The sequence below is a fragment of the Panulirus ornatus genome, chromosome 12, assembly GCF_036320965.1.
Source record: "Panulirus ornatus isolate Po-2019 chromosome 12, ASM3632096v1, whole genome shotgun sequence".
Classification (NCBI taxonomy): domain Eukaryota; kingdom Metazoa; phylum Arthropoda; class Malacostraca; order Decapoda; family Palinuridae; genus Panulirus; species Panulirus ornatus.
Window position 1 is genome coordinate 39,703,265 of NC_092235.1, and position 25,606 is coordinate 39,728,870.

Sequence of the window (25,606 nt, forward strand, 5' to 3'; positions counted from 1 at the left end):
TTTCGCCCCATCCCCCACCCTACGATCCACTTCCGCTTCCATGGTTCCATCCGCTGCCAGATCCACTCCCAGATATCTAAAACACTTCACTTCCTCCAGTTTTTCTCCATTCAAACTCACCTCCCAATTGAATTGACCCTCAACTCTACTGTACCTAATAACCTTGCTCTTATTCACATTTACTCTTAACTTTCTTCTTCCACACACTTTACCAAACTCAGTCACCAGCTTCTGCAGTTTCTCACATGAATCAGCCACCAGCGCTGTATCATCAGCGAACAACAACTGACTCACTTCCCAAGCTCTCTCATCCACAACAGACTGAATACTTGCCCCTCTTTCCAAAACTCTTGCATTCACCTCACTACCAACCCCATCCATAAACAAATTAAACAGTCATGGAGACATCACACCCCCCTGCCGCAAACCTACATCCACTGAGAACCAATCACTTTCCTCTCTTCCTACACGTACACATGCCTTACATCCTCGATAAAAACTTTTCACTGCTTCTAACAACTTGCCTCCCACACCATGTATTCTTAATACCTTCCACAGAGCATCTCTATCAACTCTATCATATGCCTTCTCCAGATCCATAAATGCTACATACAAATCCATTTCCTTTTCCAAGCATCTCTCACATGCATTTTTCAAAGCAAACACCTGTTCCACACATTCTCTACCACTTCTGAAACCACACTGCTCCTCCCCAATCTGATGCTCTGCACATGCCTTCACCCTCTCAATCAACACCCTCCCATATAATTTACCATATAATTTATATATATATATATATATATATATATATATATATATATATATATATATATATATATATATATATATATATAGAAGGCGACGAGAGGGGACGGGAGCGGGGGGCCAGAAATCCTCCCCTCCTTGTATTTTTAACTTTCTAAAAAAATGGGAAACAGAAGGAGTCACGCGGAGAGTGCTTATCCTCCTCGTAGACTCAGATTGAGGTGTCTAAATGTATGTGGATGTAACCAAGATGTGAAAAAAGGAGAGATAGGTAGTATGTTTGAGGAAAGGAACCTGGATGTTTTGGCTCTGAATGAAACAAAGCTCAAGGGTAAATGGGAAGAGTGGTTTGGGAATGTCTTTTGATTAAAGTCAGGGGTTAGTGAGAGGACAAAAGCAAGGGAAGGAGTAGCAGTACTCCTGAAACAGGACTTGTGGGAGTATGTGATAGAATGTAAGAAAGTAAATTCTCTATTGATATGGGTAAAACTGAAAGTTGATGGAGAGAGATGGGTTATTATTTGTGCATATGCACCTGGGCATGAGAAAAAAGATCATGAGAGGCAAGTGTTTTGGGACCAGCTGAATGAGTGTGTTAGTGGTTTTGATGCACGAGACCGGGTTATAGTGATGGGTGATTTGAATGCAAAGGTGAGTAATGTGGCAGTTGAGGGAATAATTGGTATACATGTGGTGTTCAGTGTTGTAAATGGAAATGGTGAAGAGCTTGGAGATTTATGTGCTGGAAAATAACTGGTGATTGGGAATACCTGTTTTAAAAAGCGCGATATGCATAAGTATACGTATGTAAGTAGGAGAGATGGCCAGAGAGCGTTATTGGATTATGTGTTAATTGACAGGCGCGCGAAAGAGAGACTTTTGGATGTTAATGTGCTGAGAGGTGCAACTGGAGGGATGTCTGATCATTATCTTGTGGAGGCTAAGGTGAAGATTTGTATGGGTTTTCAGAAAAGAAGAGTGAATGTTGGGGTGAAGAGGGTGGTGAGAGTAAGTGAGCTTGGGAAGGAGACTTGTGTGAGGAAGTACCAGGAGAGACTGAGTACAGAATGGAAAAAGGTGAGAACAGTGGAAGTAAGGTGAGTGGGGGAGGAATGGGATGTATTTAGGGAAGCAGTGATGGATTGCGCTAAAGATGCTTGTGGCATGAGAAGCGTGGGAGGTGGGTTGATTAGAAATGGTAGTGAGTGGTGGGATGAAGAATTAAGAGTGTTAGTGAAAGAGAAGAGAGAGGCATTTGGATGATTTTTGCAGGGAAAAAATGCAGTTGAGTGTGAGATGTATAAAAGAAAGAGACAGGAGGTCAAGAGAAAGGTGCAAGAGGTGAAATAGAGGGCAAATGAGAGTTGGAGTGAGAGAGTATCATTAAATTATAGGGAGAATAAAAAGATGTTCTGGAAGGAGGTAAGTAAAAGTGCGTAAGACAAGGGAACAAATGGGAACTTCAGTGGAGGGCGCTAATGGGGAGGTGATAACAAGTAGTGGTGATGTGAGAAGGAGATGGAGTGAGTATTTTGAATGTTTGCTTGATGATAGAGTGGCAGATATAGGGTGTTTTGGTCGAGGTGGTGTGCAAAGTGAGAGGGTTAGAGAAAATGATTTGGTAAACAGAGAAGAGGTCGTACAACCTTTGCGGAAGATGAAAGCCGGCTAGGCAGTAGGTTTGGATGGTATTGGAGTGGAATTTATTAAAAAAGGGGGTGACTGTATTATTGACTGGTTGGTAAGGTTATTTAATGTATGTATGACTCATGGTGAGGTGCCTGAGGATTGGCGGAATGCGTGCATAGTGCCATTGTACAAAGGCAAAGGGGATAAGAGTGAGTGCTCAAATTACAGAGGTATAAGTTTGTTGAGTATTCCTGGTAAATTATATGGGAGGGTATTGATTGAGAGGGTGAAGGCATGTACAGAGCATCAGATTGGGGAAGAGGAGTGTGGTTTCAGAAGTGGTAGAGGATGTGTGGATCAGGTGTTTGCTTTGAAGAATGTATGTGAGAAATACTTAGAAAAGGAAATGGATTTGTATGTAGCATTTATGGATCTGGAGAAGGCATATGATAAGAGTTGATATAGATGCTCTGTGGAAGGTATTAAGAATATATGGTGTGGGAGGGAAGTTGTTAGAAGCAGTGAAAAGTTTTTATCGAGGATGTAAGGCATGTGTATGTGTAGGAAGAGAGGAAAGTGATTGGTTCTCAGTGAATGTAGTTTTGCGGCAGTTGTGTGTGATGTCTCCATGATTGTTTAATTTGTTTATGGATGGGGTTGTTAGGGAGGTGAATGCAAGAGTTTTGGAAAGAGGGGCAAGTATGAAGTCTGTTGGGGATGAGAGAGCTTGGGAAGTGAGTCAGTTGTTGTTCGCTGATGATACAGCGCTGGTGGCTGATTCATGTGAGAAACTGCAGAAGCTGGTGACTGAGTTTGGTAAAGTGTATGAAAGAAGAAAGTTAAGAGTAAATGTGAATAAGAGCAAGGTAATTAGGTACAGTAGGGTTGAGGGTCAAGTCAATTGGGAGGTAAGTTTGAATGGAGAAAAACTGGAGGAAGTGGGGTGTTTTAGATATCTGGGAGTGGATCTGGCAGCGGATGGAACCATGGAAGCGGTAGTTAATCATAGGGTGGGGGAGGGGTGAAAATCGTGGGGGCCTTGAAGAATGTGTGGAAGTCGAGAACATTATCTCGGAAAGCAAAAATGAGTATGTTTGAAGGAATAGTGGTTCCAACAATGTTGTATGGTTGCGAGGCGTGGGCTATTGATAGAGTTGTTCGCAGGAGGGTAGATGTGCTGGAAATGAGATGTTTGAGGACAATGTGTGGTGTGAGGTGGTTTGATTGAGTAAGTAACGTAAGGGTAAGAGAGATGTATGGAAATAAATAGAGCGTGGTTGAGAGAGCAGAAGAGGGTGTTTTGAAATGGTTTGGGCACATGGAGAGAATGAGTGAGGAAAGATTGACCAAGAGGATATATGTGTCGGAGGTGGAGGGAACGAGGAGAAGTGGGAGACCAAATTGGAGGTGGAAAGATGGAGAGAAAAAGATTTTGAGTGATCGGGGCCTGAACATGCAGGAGGGTGAAAGGCGTGCAAGGAATAGAGTGAATTGGATCGATGTGGTATACCGGGGTTGACGTGCTGTCAGTGGATTGAATCAGGGGATATGAAGCGTCTCGGGTAAAGCATGGAAAGTTGTGTGGCCCTGGATGTGGAAAGGGAGCTGTGGTTTCGGGCATTATTGTATGACAGCTAGAGACTGAGTGTGAACGAATGGGGCTTATGTTGTCTTTTCCTAGTGCTACCTCGCACACATGAGGGGGGGAGGGGATGATATTCTGTGTTTGGCGAGGTGATGATGGGAATGAATAAAGGCAGACAGTGTTAATTGTGCGCATGGTTATATATGTATGTGTCTGTGTGTGTATATATATGTGCACATTGAGATGTATAGGTATGTATATTTGAGTGTGTGGATGTGTATGTATATACATGTGTATCGGGGTGTGTTGGGCCATTTCTTTCTTCCTGTTTCCTTGCGCTACCTCGCAAACGTGGGAGACAGCGACAAAGCAAAAAAAAGAAAAAAAAATGTATATTATTTTGCTTTGTCACTGTCTCCCGCGTTTGCGAGGTAGCGCAAGGAAACAGACAAAAGAAATGGTCCAAGCCACCCCCATACACATGTATGTATATACACGTCCCCACACGCAAATATACATACCCATACATCTCTAATGTACACATATATATACACACACAGACATATACATATATACACATGCACACAATTCACACTGTCTGCCTTTATTCATTCCCATCGCCACCTCGTCACACATGGAATAACATCCCCCTCCCCCTCATGTGTGCGAGGTAGCTCTAGGAGAAGACAACAAAGGCCCCATTCGTTCACACTCAGTCTCCAGCTGTCATGCACTAATGCCTGAAACCACAGCTCCCTTTCCATATCCAGGCCCCACAGAACCTTCCATGGTTTACCCCAGACGTTTCACATGCCCTGATTCAATCCATTGACAGCACGTCGACCCCGGTATACCACATCGATCCAATTCACTCTGTTCCTTGTCCGCCTTTCACCCTCCTGCATGTTCAGGCCCCGATCACTCAAAATCTTTTTCACTCCATCTTTCCACCTCCAACTTGGTGTCCCACTTCTCCTAGTTCCCTCCACGTCCGACACCTATATACTCTTTGTCAATCTTTCCTCACTCATTCTCTCCATGTGCCCAAACCTTTTCAAAACACCCTCTTCTACTCTCTCAACCACGCTCTTCTTATTTCCACACATCTCTTTTACCCTTACATTACTTACTCGATCAAACCACCTCACACCACAAATTGTCTTCAAACATCTCCTTTCCAGCACATCCACCCTCCTGTACACTACTCTATCCATAGCCCACGCCTCGCAACCATACAACATTGTTGGAACCACTATTCCTTCAAACATAGCCAATTTTGCTTTCCGAGATAATGTTCTCGACTTCCACACATTCTTCAATGCTCCCTGAACTTTTGCCCCCTCCCCATCCTATGATTCACTTCCACTCCCTAGTTCCATCCACTGCCAAATCCAATCCCAGATACCTAAAACACTTCACTTCCTCTAGTTTCTCTCCATTCAATCTTACCTCCCAATTGACTTGACCCTCAACCCCACTGTACCTAATAACCTTGCTCTTATTCACATATACTCTCAGCTTTCTTCTTTCACACACTTTACCAAACTCAGTCACCAGCTTCTGCAGTCTCTCACCCAAATTAACCACCAGTACTGTATTATCAGCGAACAACAACTGACTCACTTCCTAAGCTCTCTCATCCACAACAGACTGCATACTTGCCCCTCATTGCAAAACTCTTGCATTCACCTCCCTTACAACCCCATCCATAAACAAACTAAACAACCATGGAGACATCACGCATCCCTGCCGCAAACCAACACTCACTGAGAACCAATCACATTCCTCTCTTCCTACACATACACATGCCTTACTTCCTCCATAAAAACCTTTCACTGCTTGTATCAACTTGCCTCCCACACCATATATTCTTAATACCTTCCACAGAGCATCTATATCAACTCTATCATATGCCTTTTCCAGATACATAAATGCTGCCTATGAATCCATTTGCTTTTCTTTTATTTCTCACACACATTCTTCAAAGCAAACACCTGATCCACACATCGTCTACCACTTCTGAAACCACACTGCTCTTCCCCAATGTGATGCTCTGTACATGCTTTCACCCTCTCAATCAATACCCTCCCATATAAGTTCCTAGGAATACTCAATAAACTTATACCTCTGTAATTTAAGCACTCATTTTTATCCCCTTTGCCTTTGTACAATGGCACTCTGCAAGCATTCCGCCAATCCTGAGGCACCTCACCATGAGTCATACATACATTAAATAACCTTACCAACCTGTCAACAGTACAGTCACCCCCTTTTTTAATAGATTCCACTGCAATGCCATACAAACCCGCTCCCTTGTCGGCTTCCATCTTCCGCAAAGCTTTTACTACCTCTTCTCTTTTTACCAAATCATTCTCCCTAACCTTCTCACGTTGCACACCACCTCGACCAAAACATCCTATATCTGCCACTCTATCATCAAACACATTCAACAAACCTTCAAAATACTCACTCCATCTCCTTCTCACATCACCACTACTTGTTATCACCTCCCCATTTGTCCCGTTACTGATGTTCCCATTTGTTCCCCTGTCTTACGCACTTTTTTTACCTCCTTCGAAAACATCTTTTTATTCTCCCTAGAACTTCATGATTCTCTCTCACCCCAACTCTCATTTGCCCTCTTTTTCACCTCTTGCACCTTTCTCTTGACCTCCTGCCTATTTCTTTTATATGTCTCCCAGTCATTTGCATTATTTCCCTGCAAAAATCGTCCAAATGCCTCTCTCTTCTCTTTCACTAATAATATTACTTCTTTATCCCACCAATCACCACCCTTTCTAATCTGCCCAGCTCTCTCGCTTCTCATGCCACAAGTATCTTTTGCGAAAGCCATCACTACTTCCCTAAATACATCCCATTTCTCTTCCACTCCCCTGACTTCGTTTGTTCTCACCTTTTTCCATTCTGTACTCAATCTCTTCTGGTACTTTCTCACACAAGCTCACTTACTCTCACCACTTCCTTTACTCCAATATTCTTTCTTTTCTGAAAACCTCTACAAATCTTCACCTTCGCTTCCATAAGATAATGATCAGACATCCCTCTAGTTGCACCTCTCAGCACCTTAACATCCAAAAGTCTCTCTTTTGCGTGTCTATCAGTTAACACGTAATCCAATAATGCTCTCTGGCCATCTTTCCTACCTACATATGTATACTTATGTATATCCCTCTTTTTAAACTAGGTATTCCCAGTCATCAGTCCTTATTTAGCACATAAATCTTCAAGCTCTTCACCATTTCCATTTACAACAGTGAACACCCCATGTACACCAATTATTCCCTCAACTGCCACATTACTCACCTTTGCATTCAAATCCCCCATCACTTTAACCCAGTCTCGTGCATCAAAACTACTAACACACTCACTCATCTGATCCCAAAACACTGCCTCTCATGATCTTTCTTCTCATACCCAAGTGCATATGCACTGATAATCACCCATCTCCCTCCATCCACTTTCAGTTTTAACCATATCAATCTAAAGTTTACTTTCTGATACTCTATCACATACTCCCACCATTATTGCCGTTTCAGGAGTAGTGCTACCCCTTCCCTTGCTCTTGTCCTCTCACTAAACCCTGAATTTACTCCCAAGACATTTCCAAACCATTCTTCCCCTTTACCCTTGAGCTTCATTTCATTTAGAGCCAAAATATCCAGGTTCCTTTCCTCAAACATACTACCTAACTCTCCTTTTTTCTCATTGTGGTTACATCCACACACATTTAGATAACCCAGTCTGAGCCTTCGAGGTGGATGAGTACTCCCCAAGTGACTCCTTCTTCTGTTTCCTGTTTTAGAAAGTTAAAATACAAGGAGGGGAGGGTTTTTAGCCACTGCTCCCATCCCCTATAGTCGCCTTCTATGACATGTGAGGAATGCGTGGGATGTATTCTTTCTCCTCTATCCCCAGGGATATACACATGTACATATTCATACATTCTTGCATTCATCCTTTCCTGTTGCTACCCCTACCCACAGGAAACAGCATCGCTACCCCCTGCTTCAGCAAGGGAAAGCCAGGAAAACAGACAAAAAAGGCCACATTTGATCACACTCATTCTCTAGGTGTCACGTGTTATGCACTGAAAACACAGCTCCCTATCCAACTCCACTACTCGCAGACCTTTCTATGGTTTACCCCATACATTTTACTTGTCCTGGTTCAGTACATCAACAGGACGTTGACCTCAGTATATTAGATCATTCCAATTCACTCTAGTCCTTGCAAGCCTCTCACTTTCCTGTATGCTCAGGCCCTGATCGCTCAAAATATTTTTCCGTACATCCTTCCCTCTCCTTTTTGGTCTCCTGCTTCTCCTTGTTCCCTCCTCCTCTGATACATAATTTCTCTTTGTCAGTCTTTCCTCACTTGTTTTCTCCATATGTTAAAACCATTTCAACACACCCTCTTCTGCTTTCTCAACCACACCCTTTTTATTACCACACATCTCTCTTACCCTTTCATCGCTTACTTGATCAAACCACCTCACACCTCATATTGTCCTTAAAATTTCATTTCCAACACATCCACCTTCCTCCATCTTTATTATTTATATTTATTTATTTTGCTTTGTCGCTGTCTCCCGCGTTAGTGAGGTAGCGCAAGGAAACAGATGAAAGAATTGCCCAATCCACCCACATACACATGTATATACATACACGTCCACACACGCAAATATACATACTTATACGTCTCAATGTACACATATATATATATATACACACACAGACATATACATATATACACATGTACATAATTCATACTGTCTGCCTTTATTTAGTCCCATTGCCACCTCGCCACACATGGAATAACAACACCCTCCCCCCTCATGTGTGCGAGGTAGCGCTAGGAAAAGACAACAAAGGCCCCATTCGTTCACACTCAGTCTCTAGCTGTCATATACTAATGCACCGAAACCACAGCTCCCTTTCCACATCCAGGCCCCACAGAACTTTCTATGGTTTACCCCAGATGCTTCACATGCCATTGTTCAATCCATTGACAGCACGTCGACCCCGGTATACCACATCGTTCCAATTCACTGAAAATCTTTTACACTCCATCCTTCCACCTCCAATTTGGTCTCCCACTTCTCCTCGTTCCCTCCACCTCTGACACATATATCCTCTTGGTCAATCTTTCCTCACTCATTCTCTCCATGTGACCAAACCATTTCAAAACACCCTCTTCTGCTCTCTCAACCACACTCTTTTTATTTCCACACCTCTCTCTAACCCTTACATTTCTTACTTGATCAAACCATCTCTCACCACATATTGCCCTTAGACATCTCATTTCCAGCACATCCACCCTCCTGCGCACAACTCTATCCATAGCCCACACCTCGCAACCATACAACATTGTTGGACCCACTCTTCCTTCAAACATACCCATTTTTGTTTTCCGAGATAATGTTCTCGACTTCCAAACTTTCTTCAATGCTCCCAGAATTTTCGCCCCCTCCGCCACCCTATGACTTACTTCCGCTTCCATGGTTCCATCCACTGCCAGATCCACTCCCAGATATCTAAAACACCCCACTTCCTCCAGTTTTTCTCCTTTCAAACTTAACTCCCAGTTGACTTGACCCTCAACCCTACTGTACCTAATAACCTTGCTCTTATTCACATTTACTCTTAACTTTCTTCTTTCACACACTTTACCAAACTCAGTCACCAGCTTCTGCAGTTTCTCACACGAATCAGCCACCAGCGCTGTATCATCAGCGAACAACAACTGACTCACTTCCCAAGCTCTCTCATCCACAACAGACTGCATACTTGCCCCTCTTTCCAAAACTCTTGCATTCACCTCCCTGAAAACCCCATCCATAAACAAATTAAACAACATGGAGACATCACACACCCCTGCTGCAAACCTACATTCACTGAGAACCAATCACTTTCCTCTCTTCCTACATGTACACATGCCTTACATCCTCGATAAAAACTTTTTACTGCTTCTAACAACTTGCCTCCCACACCATATATTCTTAATACCATCCACAGAGTATCTCTATTAACTCAATCATAAGCCTTCTCCAGATCCATAAATGCTACATACAAATCCATTTGCTTTTCTAAGTATTTCTCACATACATTCTTCAAAGGAAACACCTGATCCACACATCCTCTACCACTTCTGAAACCACACTGCTCTTCCCCAATCTGATGCTCTGTACATGCCTTCACCCTCTCAATCAATACCCTCCTATATAGTTTCCCAGGAATACTCAACAAACTTATACCTCTGTAATTTGAGCACTCACTCTTATCCCCTTTGGCTTTGTGCAATGGCACTATGGAAGCATTCCGCCAATCCTCAGGCACCTCACCATGAACCATACATGCATTAAATAACCTTACCAACCAGTCAACAATACAGTCACCCCCTTTTTTAATAAATTCCACTGCAATACCATCCAAACCTGCTGCCTTGCCGGCTTTCATCTTCCGCAAAGCTTTCTCTACCTCTTCTCTGTTTACCAAATCATTCTCCCTAACCCTCTCACTTTGCACACCACCTCGACCAAAACACCCTATATCTGCCACTCTGTCATCAAACACATTCAAGAAACCTTCAAAATACTCACTCTATCTCCTTCTAACATCACCACTACTTATTATCACCTCCCCATCAGCCCCCTTCACTGAAGTTCCCATTTGCTCCCTTGTATTACGCACTTTATTTACCTCCTTCCAAAACATCTTTTTATTCTCCCTAAAATTTAATGATACTCTCTCACCCCAACTCTCATTTGCCCTCTTTTTCACCTCTTACACCTTTCTTTTGACCTCCTGTCTCTTTCTTTTATACATCTCCCACTCAATTGCATTTTTTCCATGCAAAAATTGTCCAAATGCCTCTCTCTCCTCTTTCACTAATAATGTTACTTTTTCATCCCACTACTCACTACCCTTTCTAATCAACCCACCTCCCAGGCTTCTCATGCCTCAAGCATCTTTTGCACAAGCCCTCACTACTTCTCTAAATACATCCCACTCCTCCCCTGCTCCCTTTACCTCCTTAGTTCTCACCTTTTTCCATTCTGTACTCAGTCTCTCCTGGTACTTCCTCACACAAGTCTCCTTCCCAAGCTCACTTACTGCCACCACTCTCTTCACCCCAACATTCTCTCTTCTTTTCTGAAAACCCCTACAAATCTTCACCTTCACCTCCACAAGGTAATGATCAGACATTCCTCTAGTTGCACCTCTCAGCACATGAACATCCAAAAGTCTCACTTTCGCGTGCCTATCAATTAACACGTAATCCAATAACGCTCTCTGGCCATCTCTCCTACTTACATACGTATACTTATGTATATCTCTCTTTTTAAACCAGGTATTCCCACTCACCAGTCATTTTTCAGCAAATAAATCTACAAGCTCTTCACCATTTCCATTTACAACTCTGAACACCCCATGTATACCAATTATTCCCCTCAACTGCCACATTATTCACCTTTGCATTCAAATCACCCATCACTCTAACTCGGTCTCGTTCATCAAAACCACTAACACACTCTTTTAGCTGCTCCCAAAACACTTGCCTTTCATGATCTTTCTTCTCATATCCAGGTGCATATGCACCAATAATCACCCATCTCTCTCCATCAGCTTTCAGTTTTACCCATATCAATCTAGAGTTTACTTTCTTACACTCTATCACATAGTCCCACAACTCCTGTTTTAGGAGTATTGCTGCTCCTTCCCCTGCTCTTGTCCTCTCACTAACCCCTGACTTTACTCCCAAGACATTCCCAAACCACTCTTCCCCTTTACCCTTGAGCTTCGTTTCACTCAGCCAAAACATCCAGGTTCCTTTCCTCAAACATACTACCTATCTCTCCTTTTTTCTCATCTTGGTTACATCCACACACATTTAGACACCCCAGTCTGAGCCTTCGAGGAGGATGAGCACTCCCCGCATGACTCCTTCTTCTGTATCAGCTTTTAGAAAGTTAAAATACAAGGAGGGGAGGGTTTCTGGCCCCCTGCTCCCGTCCCCTTTAGTCGCCTTCTACGACACGTGAGAAATGCGTGGGAATTATTCTTTCTCCCCTATCCCCTGTCCCATTATTCTATAGCTTGGATTTGCAAAAGACAAGACATATGCACTACTTTTCCATTGTTGTTATTACTGTTTTTGTCATGGTTGTTTCTACACCACTGTTTTTTGCATTGGTTTTTTGAAACATAAGTAAACTGGATTGCGCAAAAGATGCTTGTGGCATGAGAAGAGTGGGAGGTGGGTTGATTAGAAAGGGTAGTGAGTGGTGAGATGAAGAAGTAAGAGTATTAGTGAAAGAGAAGAGAGAGGCATTTGGACGATTTTTGCAGGGAAAAAATGCAGTTGAGTGGGAGATGTATAAAAGAAAGAGACAGGAGGTCAAGAGAAAGGTGCAAGAGGTGAAAAAAAGGGCAAATGAGAGTTGGGGTGAGAGAGTATCATTAAATTTTAGGGAGAATAAAAAGATGTTCTGGAAGGAGGTAAATAAAGTGCGTAAGACAAGGGAGCAAATGGGAACTTCAGTGAAGGGCGCAAATGGGGAGGTGATAACAAGTAGTGGTGATGTGAGAAGGAGATGGAGTGAGTATTTTGAAGGTTTGTTGAATGTGTTTGATGATAGAGTGGTAGATATAGGGTGTTTTGGTCGAGGTGGTGTGCAAAGTGAGAGGGTCAGGGAAAATGATTTGGTAAACAGAGAAGAGGTAGTGAAAGCTTTGCAGAAGATGAAAGCCGGCAAGGCAGCAGGTTTGGATGGTATTGCAGTGGAATTTATTAAAAAAGGGGGTGACTGTATTTTTGACTGGTTGGTAAGGTTATTTAATGTATGTATGACTCATGGTGAGGTGCCTGAGGATTGGCGGAATGCGTGCATAGTGCCATTGTACAAAGGCAAAGGGGATAAGAGTGAGTGCTCAAATTACAGAGGTATAAGTTTGTTGAGTATTCCTGGTAAATTATATGGGAGGGTATTGATTGAGAGGGTGAAGGCATGTACAGAGCATCAGATTGGGGAAGAGCAGTGTGGTTTCAGAAGTGGTAGAGGATGTGTGGATCAGGTGTTTGCTTTGAAGAATGTATGTGAGAAATACTTAGAAAAGCAAATGGATTTGTATGTAGCATTTATGGATCTGGAGAAGGCATATGATAGAGTTGATAGAGATGCTCTGTGGAAGGTATTAAGAATATATGGTGTGGGAGGAAAGTTGTTAGAAGCAGTGAAAAGTTTTTATCGAGGATGTAAGGCATGTGTACGTGTAGGAAGAGAGGAAAGTGATTGGTTCTCAGTGAATGTAGGTTTGCGGCAGGGGTGTGTGATGTCTCCATGGTTGTTTAATTTGTTTATGGATGGGGTTGTTAGGGAGGTAAATGCAAGAGTTTTGGAAAGAGGGGCAAGTATGAAGTCTGTTGGGGATGAGAGAGCTTGGGATTTGAGTCAGTTGTTGTTCGCTGATGATACAGCGCTGGTGGCTGATTCATGTGAGAAACTGCAGAAGCTGGTGACTGAGTTTGGTAAAGTGTGTGAAAGAAGAAAGTTAAGAGTAAATGTGAATAAGAGCAAGGTTATTAGGTACAGTAGGGTTGAGGGTCAAGTCAATTGGGAGGTGAGTTTGAATGGAGAAAAACTGGAGGAAGTGAAGTGTTTTAGATATCTGGGAGTGGATCTGGCAGCGGATGGAACCATGGAAGCGGAAGTGGATCATAGGGTGGGGGAGGGGGCGAAAATTCTGGGGGCCTTGAAGAATGTGTGGAAGTCGAGAACATTATCTCGGAAAGCAAAAATGGGTATGTTTGAAGGAATAGTGGTTCCAACAATGTTGTATGGTTGCGAGGCGTGGGCTATGGATAGAGTTGTGCGCAGGAGGATGGATTTGCTGGAAATGAGATGTTTGAGGACAATGTGTGGTGTGAGGTGGTTTGATCGAGTGAGTAACGTAAGGGTAAGAGAGATGTGTGGAAATAAAAAGAGCGTGGTTGAGAGAGCAGAAGAGGGTGTTTTGAAATGGTTTGGGCACATGGAGAGAATGAGTGAGGAAAGATTGACCAAGAGGATATATGTGTCGGAGGTGGAGGGAACGAGGAGAAGTGGGAGACCAAATTGGAGGTGGAAAGATGGAGTGAAAAAGATTTTGTGTGATCGGGGCCTGAACATGCAGGAGGGTGAAATGAGGGCAAGGAATAGAGTGAATTGGAGCGATGTGGTATACTGGGGTTGACGTGCTGTCAATGGATTGAATCAAGGCATGTGAAGCGTCTGGGGTAAACCATGGAAAGCTGTGTAGGTATGTATATTTGCGTGTGTGGACGTATGTATATACATGTGTATGGGGGGGTTGGGCCATTTCTTTCGTCTGTTTCCTTGCGCTACCTCGCAAACGCGGGAGACAGCGACAAAGTATAATAAAAAAATAAAAAAATAAAGTAAACTACCCATAGGGAATAAAGGGTTATTGATTTTGGGATGATAAGATCAAAGGTCTTAATTTCAGTGTATGTTAGAACCAGGAAATTGTACGATATATGAGTCATAGAACATATGATCTGCTACAAGCCTATAGTCTACCACAAGCCAAGGAATCTGGTTGATTGGGATATTCACTTAACACCTCTGTCACAGGAATTTTTCAGACAAGGAAAGAAGAATAGCATTTAGGTTCATGAAAGTAAATAATTTTTTTTTTTTTTTTTTGCTTTGTCGCTGTCTCCCGCGTTTGCGAGGTAGCGCAAGGAAACAGACGAAAGAAATGGCCCAACCCACCCCCATACACATGCCTTGATTCAATCCACTGACAGCACGTCAACCCCGGTATACCACATCGCTCCAATTCACTCTATTCTTTGCCCTCCTTTCACCCTCCTGCATGTTCAGGCCCCGATCACACAAAATTTTTTTCACTCCATCTTTCCACCTCCAATTTGGTCTCCCTCTTCTCCTCGTTCCCTCCACCTCCAACACAAATATCCTCTTGGTCAATCTTTCCTCACTCATTCTCTCCATGTGACCAAACCATTTCAAAACACCCTCTTCTGCTCTCTCAACCACTCTCTTTTTATTTCCACACATCTCTCTTACCCTTACGTTACTTACTCGATCAAACCACCTCACACCACACATTGTCCTCAAACATCTCATTTCCAGCACATCCATCCTCCTGCGCACAACTCTATCCATAGTCCACGCCTCGCAACCATACAACATTGTTGGAACCACTATTCCTTCAAACATACCCATTTTTGCTTTCCGAGATAATGTTCTCGCCTTCCACACATTCTTCAAGGCTCCCAGAATTTTCGCCCCCTCCCCCACCCTATGATCCACTTCCGCTTCCATGGTTCCATCCGCTGCCAGATCCACTCCCAGATATCTAAAACACTTCACTTCCTCCAGTTTTTCTCCATTCAAACTCACCTCCCAATTGAATTGACCCTCAACCCTACTGTACCTAATAACCTTGCTCTTATTCACATTTACTCTTAACTTTCTTCTTTCACACACTTTACCAAACTCAGTCACCAGCTTCTGCAGTTTCTCACATGAATCAGCCACCAGCGCTGTATCATCAGCGAACAACAACTGACTCACTTCCCAAGCTCTCTCATCCCCAACAGACTTCATACTTGCCCCTCTTTCCAAATAATACATATATAGATAATACATATATAAAATCTAAATCTGATGTTGGTATATCTTTGTGGGACCCTTATTTAGAGAAGCATCTAGACAATTTTGAACAAGTGTAAAAATATCATTATATATGTTGATGCCTGAGTTGGGGAGTTTGGACCATAAAGTGTGATTGAAAATACTGCATTTATAAGGGAAATGGGGGAATCACAGTACAACACAATATTCTGAATAGTCTATGCTGATTTGGATAAAGATAGATGTTCTACTCTTGGGTAGAGAGGTCAAGGGAACATAAATGAAAATTTGAAAAGTAATGCAAGGAAGCATTTTTTATGTAATAAGATAAATGACATTAGGCATTCAGTGAGTGAGTAGTGTGTGCAAGGAACTTGATTTTTTCAGATCAGGGCTGGACCAGTGTATGTTTGAGGTTGGGATGATCTGAGAATTTGTTCGCTTCCCACATTTGTAATGATTAAGTGTATGGAGATAATGACAAAATATATTTGGAGTGTATTGTTATATAGTTAAAGATTTATGTAGCATTAGGTCTTTTTGTTACTGATGGTAAATTGCTGATGATAAAGGATAGAATCCCACATTTTTTTTTGGAAAGTTAGTGAATTAATAACTAGGCCTCATCTAATATACACTTAAATGCTGTATTCTGTTCTTAATTAGTTTTTACACGTGCCTGTTTCAGGTTGAAATTCCTAAGGAGGAACTAGCACGTATAGTTAAAGAAACAAAGGAGAATATTCAGTAAGTATTCTTTTGATATGTATTCGTCTCATTTCATCCTGAAATATGCCCATTCAGTACAATTGAGAATATTCAGTTTATTATTCTTTTAAGTGATGTATTCTGTAACACACTTACCTAAAGGTTTGCAGTTCTTTCAGCAGGTTACATTACTACTACTTCAGTAAAACTTGTTTTATCTTACTGTACCTCATATGCATTCTTCCATTCACTCGCTCGCCTCAAACCCAACCACCCTCATTTTCTTTAACTTTCTGACTCAATCACTTTCTCATTCACTCTCATGCATTCTCTTTTTGATAGCCATCAAAAACTTTGATAAATGACTTTAAAAGATATATTAAAAAGATTTAAGAAATATTGAAGGGATTAGAGACAATGGATTTGATGATTATATGGACTGGTGACTTGCTTCCCTTTTATTCGGTGACAGTAAGGAAGAATAGACTGTGGATATCGATACGATTACAAGAAAAGGATTAATGGATTAGCAGGTGAAAGATAATCATTCTGAAAGCCATTAGCTCTTTTTGAATCATTCAGCCATGTTTACTTCAAGGTTTTTTCCTGTCTATGCAATTATTGCTCCCTTTTATCAATGATTTCCTTTCTTCTATAAATAACCAGATGCACTCATAATATGCTGATGACAACACTGCATTTTTCCACCTATTTTTCACTTGTTCCTTCCTCTCTCAATCAATCTGCAGGTCATCTCAACTCAACAGTCCTTCCCTGTAAATTCAGACTTAGACAGGATATCTCAATGGGTTAGATGAAATTATCATTGATTAAGGTAATGCCTCCAGAACCCAGTTTCCACTCATCTCTCTTGAAAATCCCTCAACTTTCTCATATCTTTTGATGGCTCTGTAATTAACACAATGAGCATACTGTATACCTAAATTATGTTAAAACAAAATTTTAAGATCCTGGCCAGGAGCCTTGAATGACTGTTCAGTATACCACTAGAAGAAATTTGAAACATGTGGAACAATCACTGAAATATTTTAAAAGAAAATTTGACAAGGTTAAAATCAGTCCCAGATGAACCAAGAGTAAATTATTATGTAGTACACATGGGAACAGAGAGGAACAATATTACTCATTGAGCAAGATGCATGATGAGCACTGCACCCTCACCTTGCCATTTTGGGAAAATGTCATTGTAGGCACTCAAACGTAGGCAATTTGGCTCATAAGAAATTTGCAGGATGTTATTTGATCAATACAAACTGGGTTTCATCTCAAAATGCAGTGAAAAGTTAAATGAGGAACGAGCCATCATGATGAAAAACACTAACAGATATTGGGACGATCATAGCGATTGATCATCACAGAGAAAATTTAGCTCTGGGACCATTTGGAATCCCACACGTTTTACTTAAGAAAAAAAAAAAAAAAAAAGAGCCAGTAGCAACATTAATGACATATTTGAGGAGGAAAATTTTGGATATAAGCAAAATTGCTGACATTCACAAATTGGCATGTCACACCAGCACACAAAGGAGGATACAGGCTAATGCTTAAACAGTTAGCTTGCCTTCCTAATGCAACTTAAGCCATTAAAAGAATGATAAAAGTGTGCATATTATAATATCTGAGGAAGAATGACTCCGTGAATGAAGGTCAATGTGGATTTGTACTAGGAAACAGTATGCAAGCCCAAATATTATCCCATTGCAGTGACATACATTTTTTTTTTTTGCTTTGTCGCTGTCTCCTGCGTTTGCGAGGTAGTGCAAGGAAACAGATGAAAGAAATGGCCCAACCCACCCCCATACACATGTATATACATACGTCCAAACACGTATACATACCTACACAGCTTTCCATGGTTTACCCCAGACGCTTCACATGCCCTGATTCAACCCACTGACAGCATGTCAACCCCGGTATACCACATCGATCCAATTCACTCTATTCCTTGCCCTCCTTTCACCCTCTTGCACGTTCAGGCCCCGATCACACAAAATCTTTTTCACTCCATCTTTCCACCTCCAATTTGGTCTCCCACTTCTCCTCGATCCCTCCACCTCCGACACATATATCCTCTTGGTCAATCTTTCCCCACTCATTCTCTCCATGTGCCCAAACCATTTCAAAACACCCTCTTCTGCTCTCTCAACCAAGCTCTTTTTATTTCTACACATCTCTCTTACCCTTACGTTACTTACTCGATCAAACCACCTCACACCACACATTGTCCTCAAACATCTCATTTCCAGCACATCCATCCTCCTGTGCACAACTCTATCCATAGCCCACGCCTCGCAACCATACAACATTGTTGGAACCACTATTCCTTCAAACATACCCATTTTTGCTTTCTGAGATAATATTCTCGACTTCCACACATTCTTCAAGGCTCCCAGAATTTTCGCCCCCTCCCCCACCCTATGATCCACTTCCGCTTCCATGGTTCCATCCGCTGCCAGATCCACTCCCAGATATCTAAAACACTTTACTTCCTCCAGTTTTTCTCCATTCCAACTTATCTCCCAATTGACTTGACCCTCAACCCTACTGTACCTAATAACCTTGCTCTTATTCACATTTACTCTTAACTTTCTTCTTTCACATACTTTACCAAACTCAGTCACCAGCTTCTGCAGTTTCTCACATGAATCAGCCACCAGCGCTGTATCATCAGCGAACAACAACTGACTCACTTCCCAAGCTCTCTCATCCCCAACAGACTTCATACTTGCCCCTCTTTCCAAAACTCTTGCGTTCACCTCCCTAACAACCCCATCCATAAACAAATTAAACAACCATGGAGACATCACACACCCCTGCCACAAACCTACATTCACTGAGAACCAATCACTTTCCTCTCTTCCTGCACGTACACATGCCTTACATCCTCGATAAAAACTTTTCACTGCTTCTAACAACTTGCCTCCCACACCATATATTCTTAATACCTTCCACAGAGCATCTCTATCAACTCTTATCATATGCCTTCTCCAGATCCATAAATGCTACATACAAATCCATTTGCTATTCTAAGTATTTCTCACATACATTCTTCAAAGGAAACACCTGATCCACACATCCTCTACCACTTCTGAAACCACACTGCTCTTCCCCAATCTGATGCTCTGTACATGTCTTCACCCTCTCAATCAATACCCTCCCATATAATTTACCAGGAATACTCAACAAACTTTTTTTTTTTTTATTGTCGCTGTCTCCCGCGTTTGCGAGGTAGCGCAAGGAAACAGACGAAAGAAATGGCCCAACCCCCCCCCCATACACATGTATATACATACGTCCACACACGCAAATATACATACCTACACAGCTTTCCATGGTTTACCCCAGACGCTTCACATGCCTTGATTCAATCCACTGACAGCACGTCAACCCCGGTATACCACATCGCTCCAATTCACTCTATTCCTTGCCCTCCTTTCACCCTCCTGCATGTTCAGGCCCCGATCACACAAAATCTTTTTCACTCCATCTTTCCACCTCCAATTTGGTCTCCCTCTTCTCCTTGCTTCCTCCACCTCCGACACATATATCCTCTTGGTCAATCTTTCCTCACTCATCCTCTCCATGTGCCCAAACCACTTCAAAACCCTCTTCTGCTCTCTCAACCACGCTCTTTTTATTTCCACACATCTCTCTTACCCTTACGTTACTCACTCGATCAAACCACCTCACACCACACATTGTCCTCAAACATCTCATTTCCAGCACATCCATCCTCCTGCGCACAACTCTATCCATAGCCCACGCCTCGCAACCATACAACATTGTTGGAACCACTATTCCTTCAAACATACCCATTTTTGCTTTCCGAGATAATGTTCTCGACTTCCACACATTCTTCAAGGCCCCCAGAATTTTCGCCCCCTCCCCTACCCTATGATCCACTTCCGCTTCCATGGTTCCATCCGCTGCCAGATCCAGTCCCAGATATCTAAAACACTTCACTTCCTCCAGTTTTTCTCCATTCAAACTCACCTCCCAATTGACTTGACCCTCAACCCTACTGTACCTAATAACCTTGCTCTTATTCACATTTACTCTTAACTTTCTTCTTCCACACACTTTACCAAACTCAGTCACCAGCTTCTGCAGTTTCTCACATGAATCAGCCACCAGCGCTGTATCATCAGCGAACAACAACTGACTCACTTCCCAAGCTCTCTCATCCCCAACAGACTTCATACTTGCCCCTCTTTCCAAAACTCTTGCATTTACCTCCCTAACAACCCCATCCATAAACAAATTAACAACCATGGAGACATCACACACCCCTGCCACAAACCTACATTCACTGAGAACCAATCACTTTCCTCTCTTCCTACACGTACACATGCCTTACATCCTCGATAAAAACTTTTCACTGCTTCTAACAACTTTCCTCCCACACCATATATTCTTAATACCTTCCACAGAGCATCTCTATCAACTCTATCATATGCCTTCTCCAGATCCATAAATGCTACATACAAATCCATTTGCTTTTCTAAGTATTTCTCACATACATCTTCAAAGCAAACACCTGATCCACACATCCTCTACCACTTCTGAAACCACACTGCTCTTCCCCAATCTGATGCTCTGTACATGCCTTCACCCTCTCAATCAATACCCTCCCATATAATTTACCAGGAATACTCAACAAACTTATACCTCTGTAATTTGAGCACTCACTCTTATCCCCTTTGCCTTTGTACAATGGCACTATGCACGCATTCCGCCAATCCTCAGGCACCTCACCATGAGTCATACATACATTAAATAACCTTACCAACCAGTCAACAATACAGTCACCCCCTTTTTTAATAAATTCCACTGCAATACCATCCAAACCTGCTGCCTTGCTGGCTTTCATCTTCCACAAAGCTTTCACTACCTCTTCTCTGTTTACCAAATCATTTTCCCTAACCCTCTCACTTTGCACACCACCTCGACCAAAACACCCTATATCTGCCACTCTATCATCAAACACATTCAACAAACCTTCAAAATACTCACTCCATCTCCTTCTCACATCACCACTACTTGTTATCACCTCCCCATTTGCGCCCTTCACTGAAGTTCCCATTTGCTCCCTTGTCTTATGCACTTTATTTACCTCCTTCCAGAACATCTTTTTATTCTCCCTAAAATTTAATGATACTCTCTCACCCCAACTCTCATTTGCCCTTTTTTTCACCTCTTGCACCTTTCTCTTGACCTCCTGTCTCTTTCTTTTATACATCTCCCACTCAATTGCATTTTTTCCCTGCAAAAATCGTCCAAATGCCTCTCTCTTCTCTTTCACTAATACTCTTACTTCTTCATCCCACCACTCACTACCCTTTCTAATCAACCCACCTCCCACTCTTCTCATGCCACAAGCATCTTTTGCGCAATCCATCACTGCTTCCCTAAATACATCCCATTCCTCCCCCACTCCCCTTACTTCCATTGTTCTCACCTTTTTCCATTCTGTACTCAGTCTCTCCTGGTACTTCCTCACACAGGTCTCCTTCTCAAGCTCACTTACTCTCACCACCCTCTTCACCCCAACATTCACTCTTCTTTTCTGAAAACTTATACCTCTGTAATTTGAGCACTCACTCTTATCCCCTTTGCCTTTGTAGAATGGCACTATGCACGCATTCCGCCAATCCTCAGGCACCTCACCATGAGTCATACATACATTAGATAACCTTACCAACCAGTCAATAATACAGTCACCCCCTTTTTTAATAAACTCCACTGCAATACCATCCAAACCTGCTGCCTAGCCGGCTTTCATCTTCCACAAAGGTTTTACTACCTCTTCTCTGTTTACCAAATCATTTTCCCTAACCCTCTCACTTTGCACACCACCTCGACCAAAACACCCTATATCTGCCTCTCTATCATCAAACACATTCAACAAACCTTCAAAATATTCACTCTATCTCCTTCTCAAATCACCACTACTTGTTATCACCTCCCCATTTGCGCCCTTCACTGAAGTTCCCATTTGCTCCCTTGTCTTATGCACTTTATTTACCTCCTTCCAGAACATCTTTTTATTCTCCCTAAAATTTAATGATACTCTCTCACCCCAACTCTCATTTGCCCTTTTTTCACCTCTTGCACCTTTCTCTTGACCTCCTGTCTCTTTCTTTTATACATCTCCCACTCAATTGCATTTTTTCCCTGCAAAAATCGTCCAAATGCCTCTCTCTTCTCTTTCACTAATACTCTTACTTCTTCATCCCACCACTCACTACCCTTTCTAATCAACCCACCTCCCACTCTTCTCATGCCACAAGCATCTTTTGCGCAATCCATCACTGATTCCCTAAATACATCCCATTCCTCCCCCACTCCCCTTGCTTCCATTGTTCTCACCTTTTTCCATTCTGTACTCAGTCTCTCCTGGTACTTCCTCACACAGGTCTCCTTCTCAAGCTCACTTACTCTCACCACCCTCTTCACCCCAACATTCACTCTTCTTTTCTGAAAACTTATACCTCTGTAATTTGAGCACTCACTCTTATCCCCTTTGCCTTTGTACAATGGCACTATGCACGCATTCCGCCAATCCTCAGGCACCTCACTATGAGTCATACATACATTAGATAACCTTACCAACCAGTCAATAATACAGTCACCCCCTTTTTTAATAAACTCCACTGCAATACCATCCAAACCTGCTGCCTAGCCGGCTTTCATCTTCCACAAAGGTTTTACTACCTCTTCTCTGTTTACCAAATCATTTTCCCTAACCCTCTCACTTTGCACACCACCTCGACCAAAACACCCTATATCTGCCTCTCTATCATCAAACACATTCAACAAACCTTCAAAATATTCACTCTATCTCCTTCTCAAATCACCACTACTTGTTATCACCTCCCCATTTGTGCCCTTCACTGAAGTTCCCATTTGCTCCCTTGTCTTATGCACTTTATTTACCTCCTTCCAGAACATCTTTTTATTCTCCCTAAAATTTAATGATACTCTCTCACTCCAACTCTCATTTGCCCTCTTTTTCACCTCTTGCACCTTTCTCTTGACCTCCTGTCTCTTTCTTTTATACATCTCCCACTCAATTGCATTTTTTCCCTGCAAAAATCGTCCAAATGCCTCTCTCTTCTCTTTCACTAATAATCTTACTTCTTCATCCCACCACTCACTACCCTTTCTAATCAACCCACCTCCCACTCTTCTCATGCCACAAGCATCTTTTGCACATTCCATCACTGATTCCCTAAATACATCCCATTCCTCCCCCACTTCCCTTACTTCCATTGTTCTCACCTTTTTCCATTCTGTACTCAGTCTCTCCTGGTACTTCCTCACACAAGTCTCCTTCCCAAGCTCACTTACTCTCACCACCCTCTTCACCCTAACATTCACTCTTCTTTTCTGAAAACCCATACAAATCTTCACCTTAGCCTCCACAAGATAATGATCAGACATCCCTCCAGTTGCACCTCTCAGCACATTAACATCCAAAAGTCTCTCTTTCGCGCGCCTGTCAATTAACATGTAATCCAATAATGCTCTCTGGCCATCTCTCCTACTTACATACGTATACTTATGTATATCTCGCTTTTTAAACCAGGTATTCCCAATCACCAGTCCTTTTTCAGCACATAAATCTACAAGCTCTTCACCATTTCCATTTATAACACTGAACACCCCATGTATACCAATTATTCCCTCAACTGCCACATTACTCACCTTTGCATTCAAATCACCCATCACTATAACCCAGTCTCGTTCATCAAAACCACTAACACACTCATTCAGCTGCTCCCAAAACACTTGCCTCTCATGATCTTTCTTCTCATGCCCAGGTGCATATGCACCAATAATCACCCATCTCTCTCCATCAAGTTTCAGTTTTACCCATATTAATCGAGAATTTACTTTCTTACACTCTATCACATACTCCCACAACTCCTGTTTCAGGAGTACTGCTACTCCTTCCCTTGCTCTTGACCTCTCACTAACCCCTGACTTTACTCCCAAGACATTCCCAAACCACTCTTCCCCTTTACCCTTAGCTTCGTTTCACTCAGAGCCAAAACATCCAGGTTCCTTTCCTCAAACATACTACCTATCTCTCCTTTTTTAACGTCTTGGTTACATCCACACACATTTAGACATACATATGAAAGTTTAATGCAAAGGATGAAAGGTGTTTAACAAAGTCAGCCACAGAATTTTGTGAGATAATGTAGCTAAACATAATATTAAGGGCAAGATTGGAAAATGGATTTAAGAGTTTTTAAGTAACTGAAAGTTCAGTTTAGTAGCAAAAGGAACCATGTCTGATGATGTCCTATTTTTGGTACCACAAGGAACAGTGTTAACCGTATTTCTCTTTCTGATAATATTAGACAGCAGAGAAGTTAAAGAAAGCATGGTAAGATACTTTTCTAATGACATCAGAATAAATACAATGATGGGAAGATGGGTTAAAGAGTTTTAAAGTAACTGAAAATTTAGTGTAGTAGCAAAAGGAACCATGTCTGATGATGTCCTATCTTTGGTACCACAAGGAATAGTGTTAACCTCATTTCTCTTTCTGATAATGATATTAGACAGCAGAGAAGCAAAGGAAAGCATGGTAAGATGCTTTTCTAATGACACCAGAATAAGTATAATGATTACATCATAAGCTGATCAGATGGAGATGCAAAAAGACTGGGACATAATATGTACACAGGCAAAACTGAATCTGATGGAATTTAACGAATATGAATTTAGGCAGATAAGATATGGAACAAGTAAGAATACATCTTTGACACTGTGGAAAAGGCCAAACAGAAAAATCAAATGAAGTGAAGCGAAAGCAAAAGATTTGGGTGTGATCATAAATGAGATACTAAAATTCAGAGAACACACTTGAGGAGGTAACACCATTGAACCAAAGAATGAGTAGCAGCGTATTAAGAACTTAAATGACAAGAAACAGAAAATTATTGATGAAAATGTTTAATGTATATACAAGTTACAAAATTGAATACTGCTGTTTTGTATAGTCACCAACGAAACAAATTGAAAGCAGAAAATTAGAATTCAGGACCAATTCACAAGTGTTGGGAGTTTTTGGTAGACAGCCAGCGATCAGGGAGGTATATTACCAGTACTACCCACCTGAGTATCAGGAGAGTTAGTGACATCTGCTTAGTGAGCCAGTGAGTCAGTGCTTTAGTGTTTGTCAAGTTGCACTCCTCTGACCCAGG

The 25,606-nt window shown here is 42.0% G+C and overlaps 1 protein-coding gene across 1 annotated transcript in view; it reads left to right on the plus strand.

Annotated features, from left to right (window-relative positions):
• nclb (no child left behind) overlaps positions 1 to 25,606 on the plus strand; it is a 343,194-nt gene that overhangs the window by 27,421 nt on the left and 290,167 nt on the right. Inside the window, exon 3 of the mRNA XM_071667808.1 lies at positions 16,348 to 16,406. Within this exon, the coding sequence (XP_071523909.1) occupies positions 16,348 to 16,406 (59 nt within the window). The remainder of the gene's footprint in view (positions 1 to 16,347; positions 16,407 to 25,606) is intronic.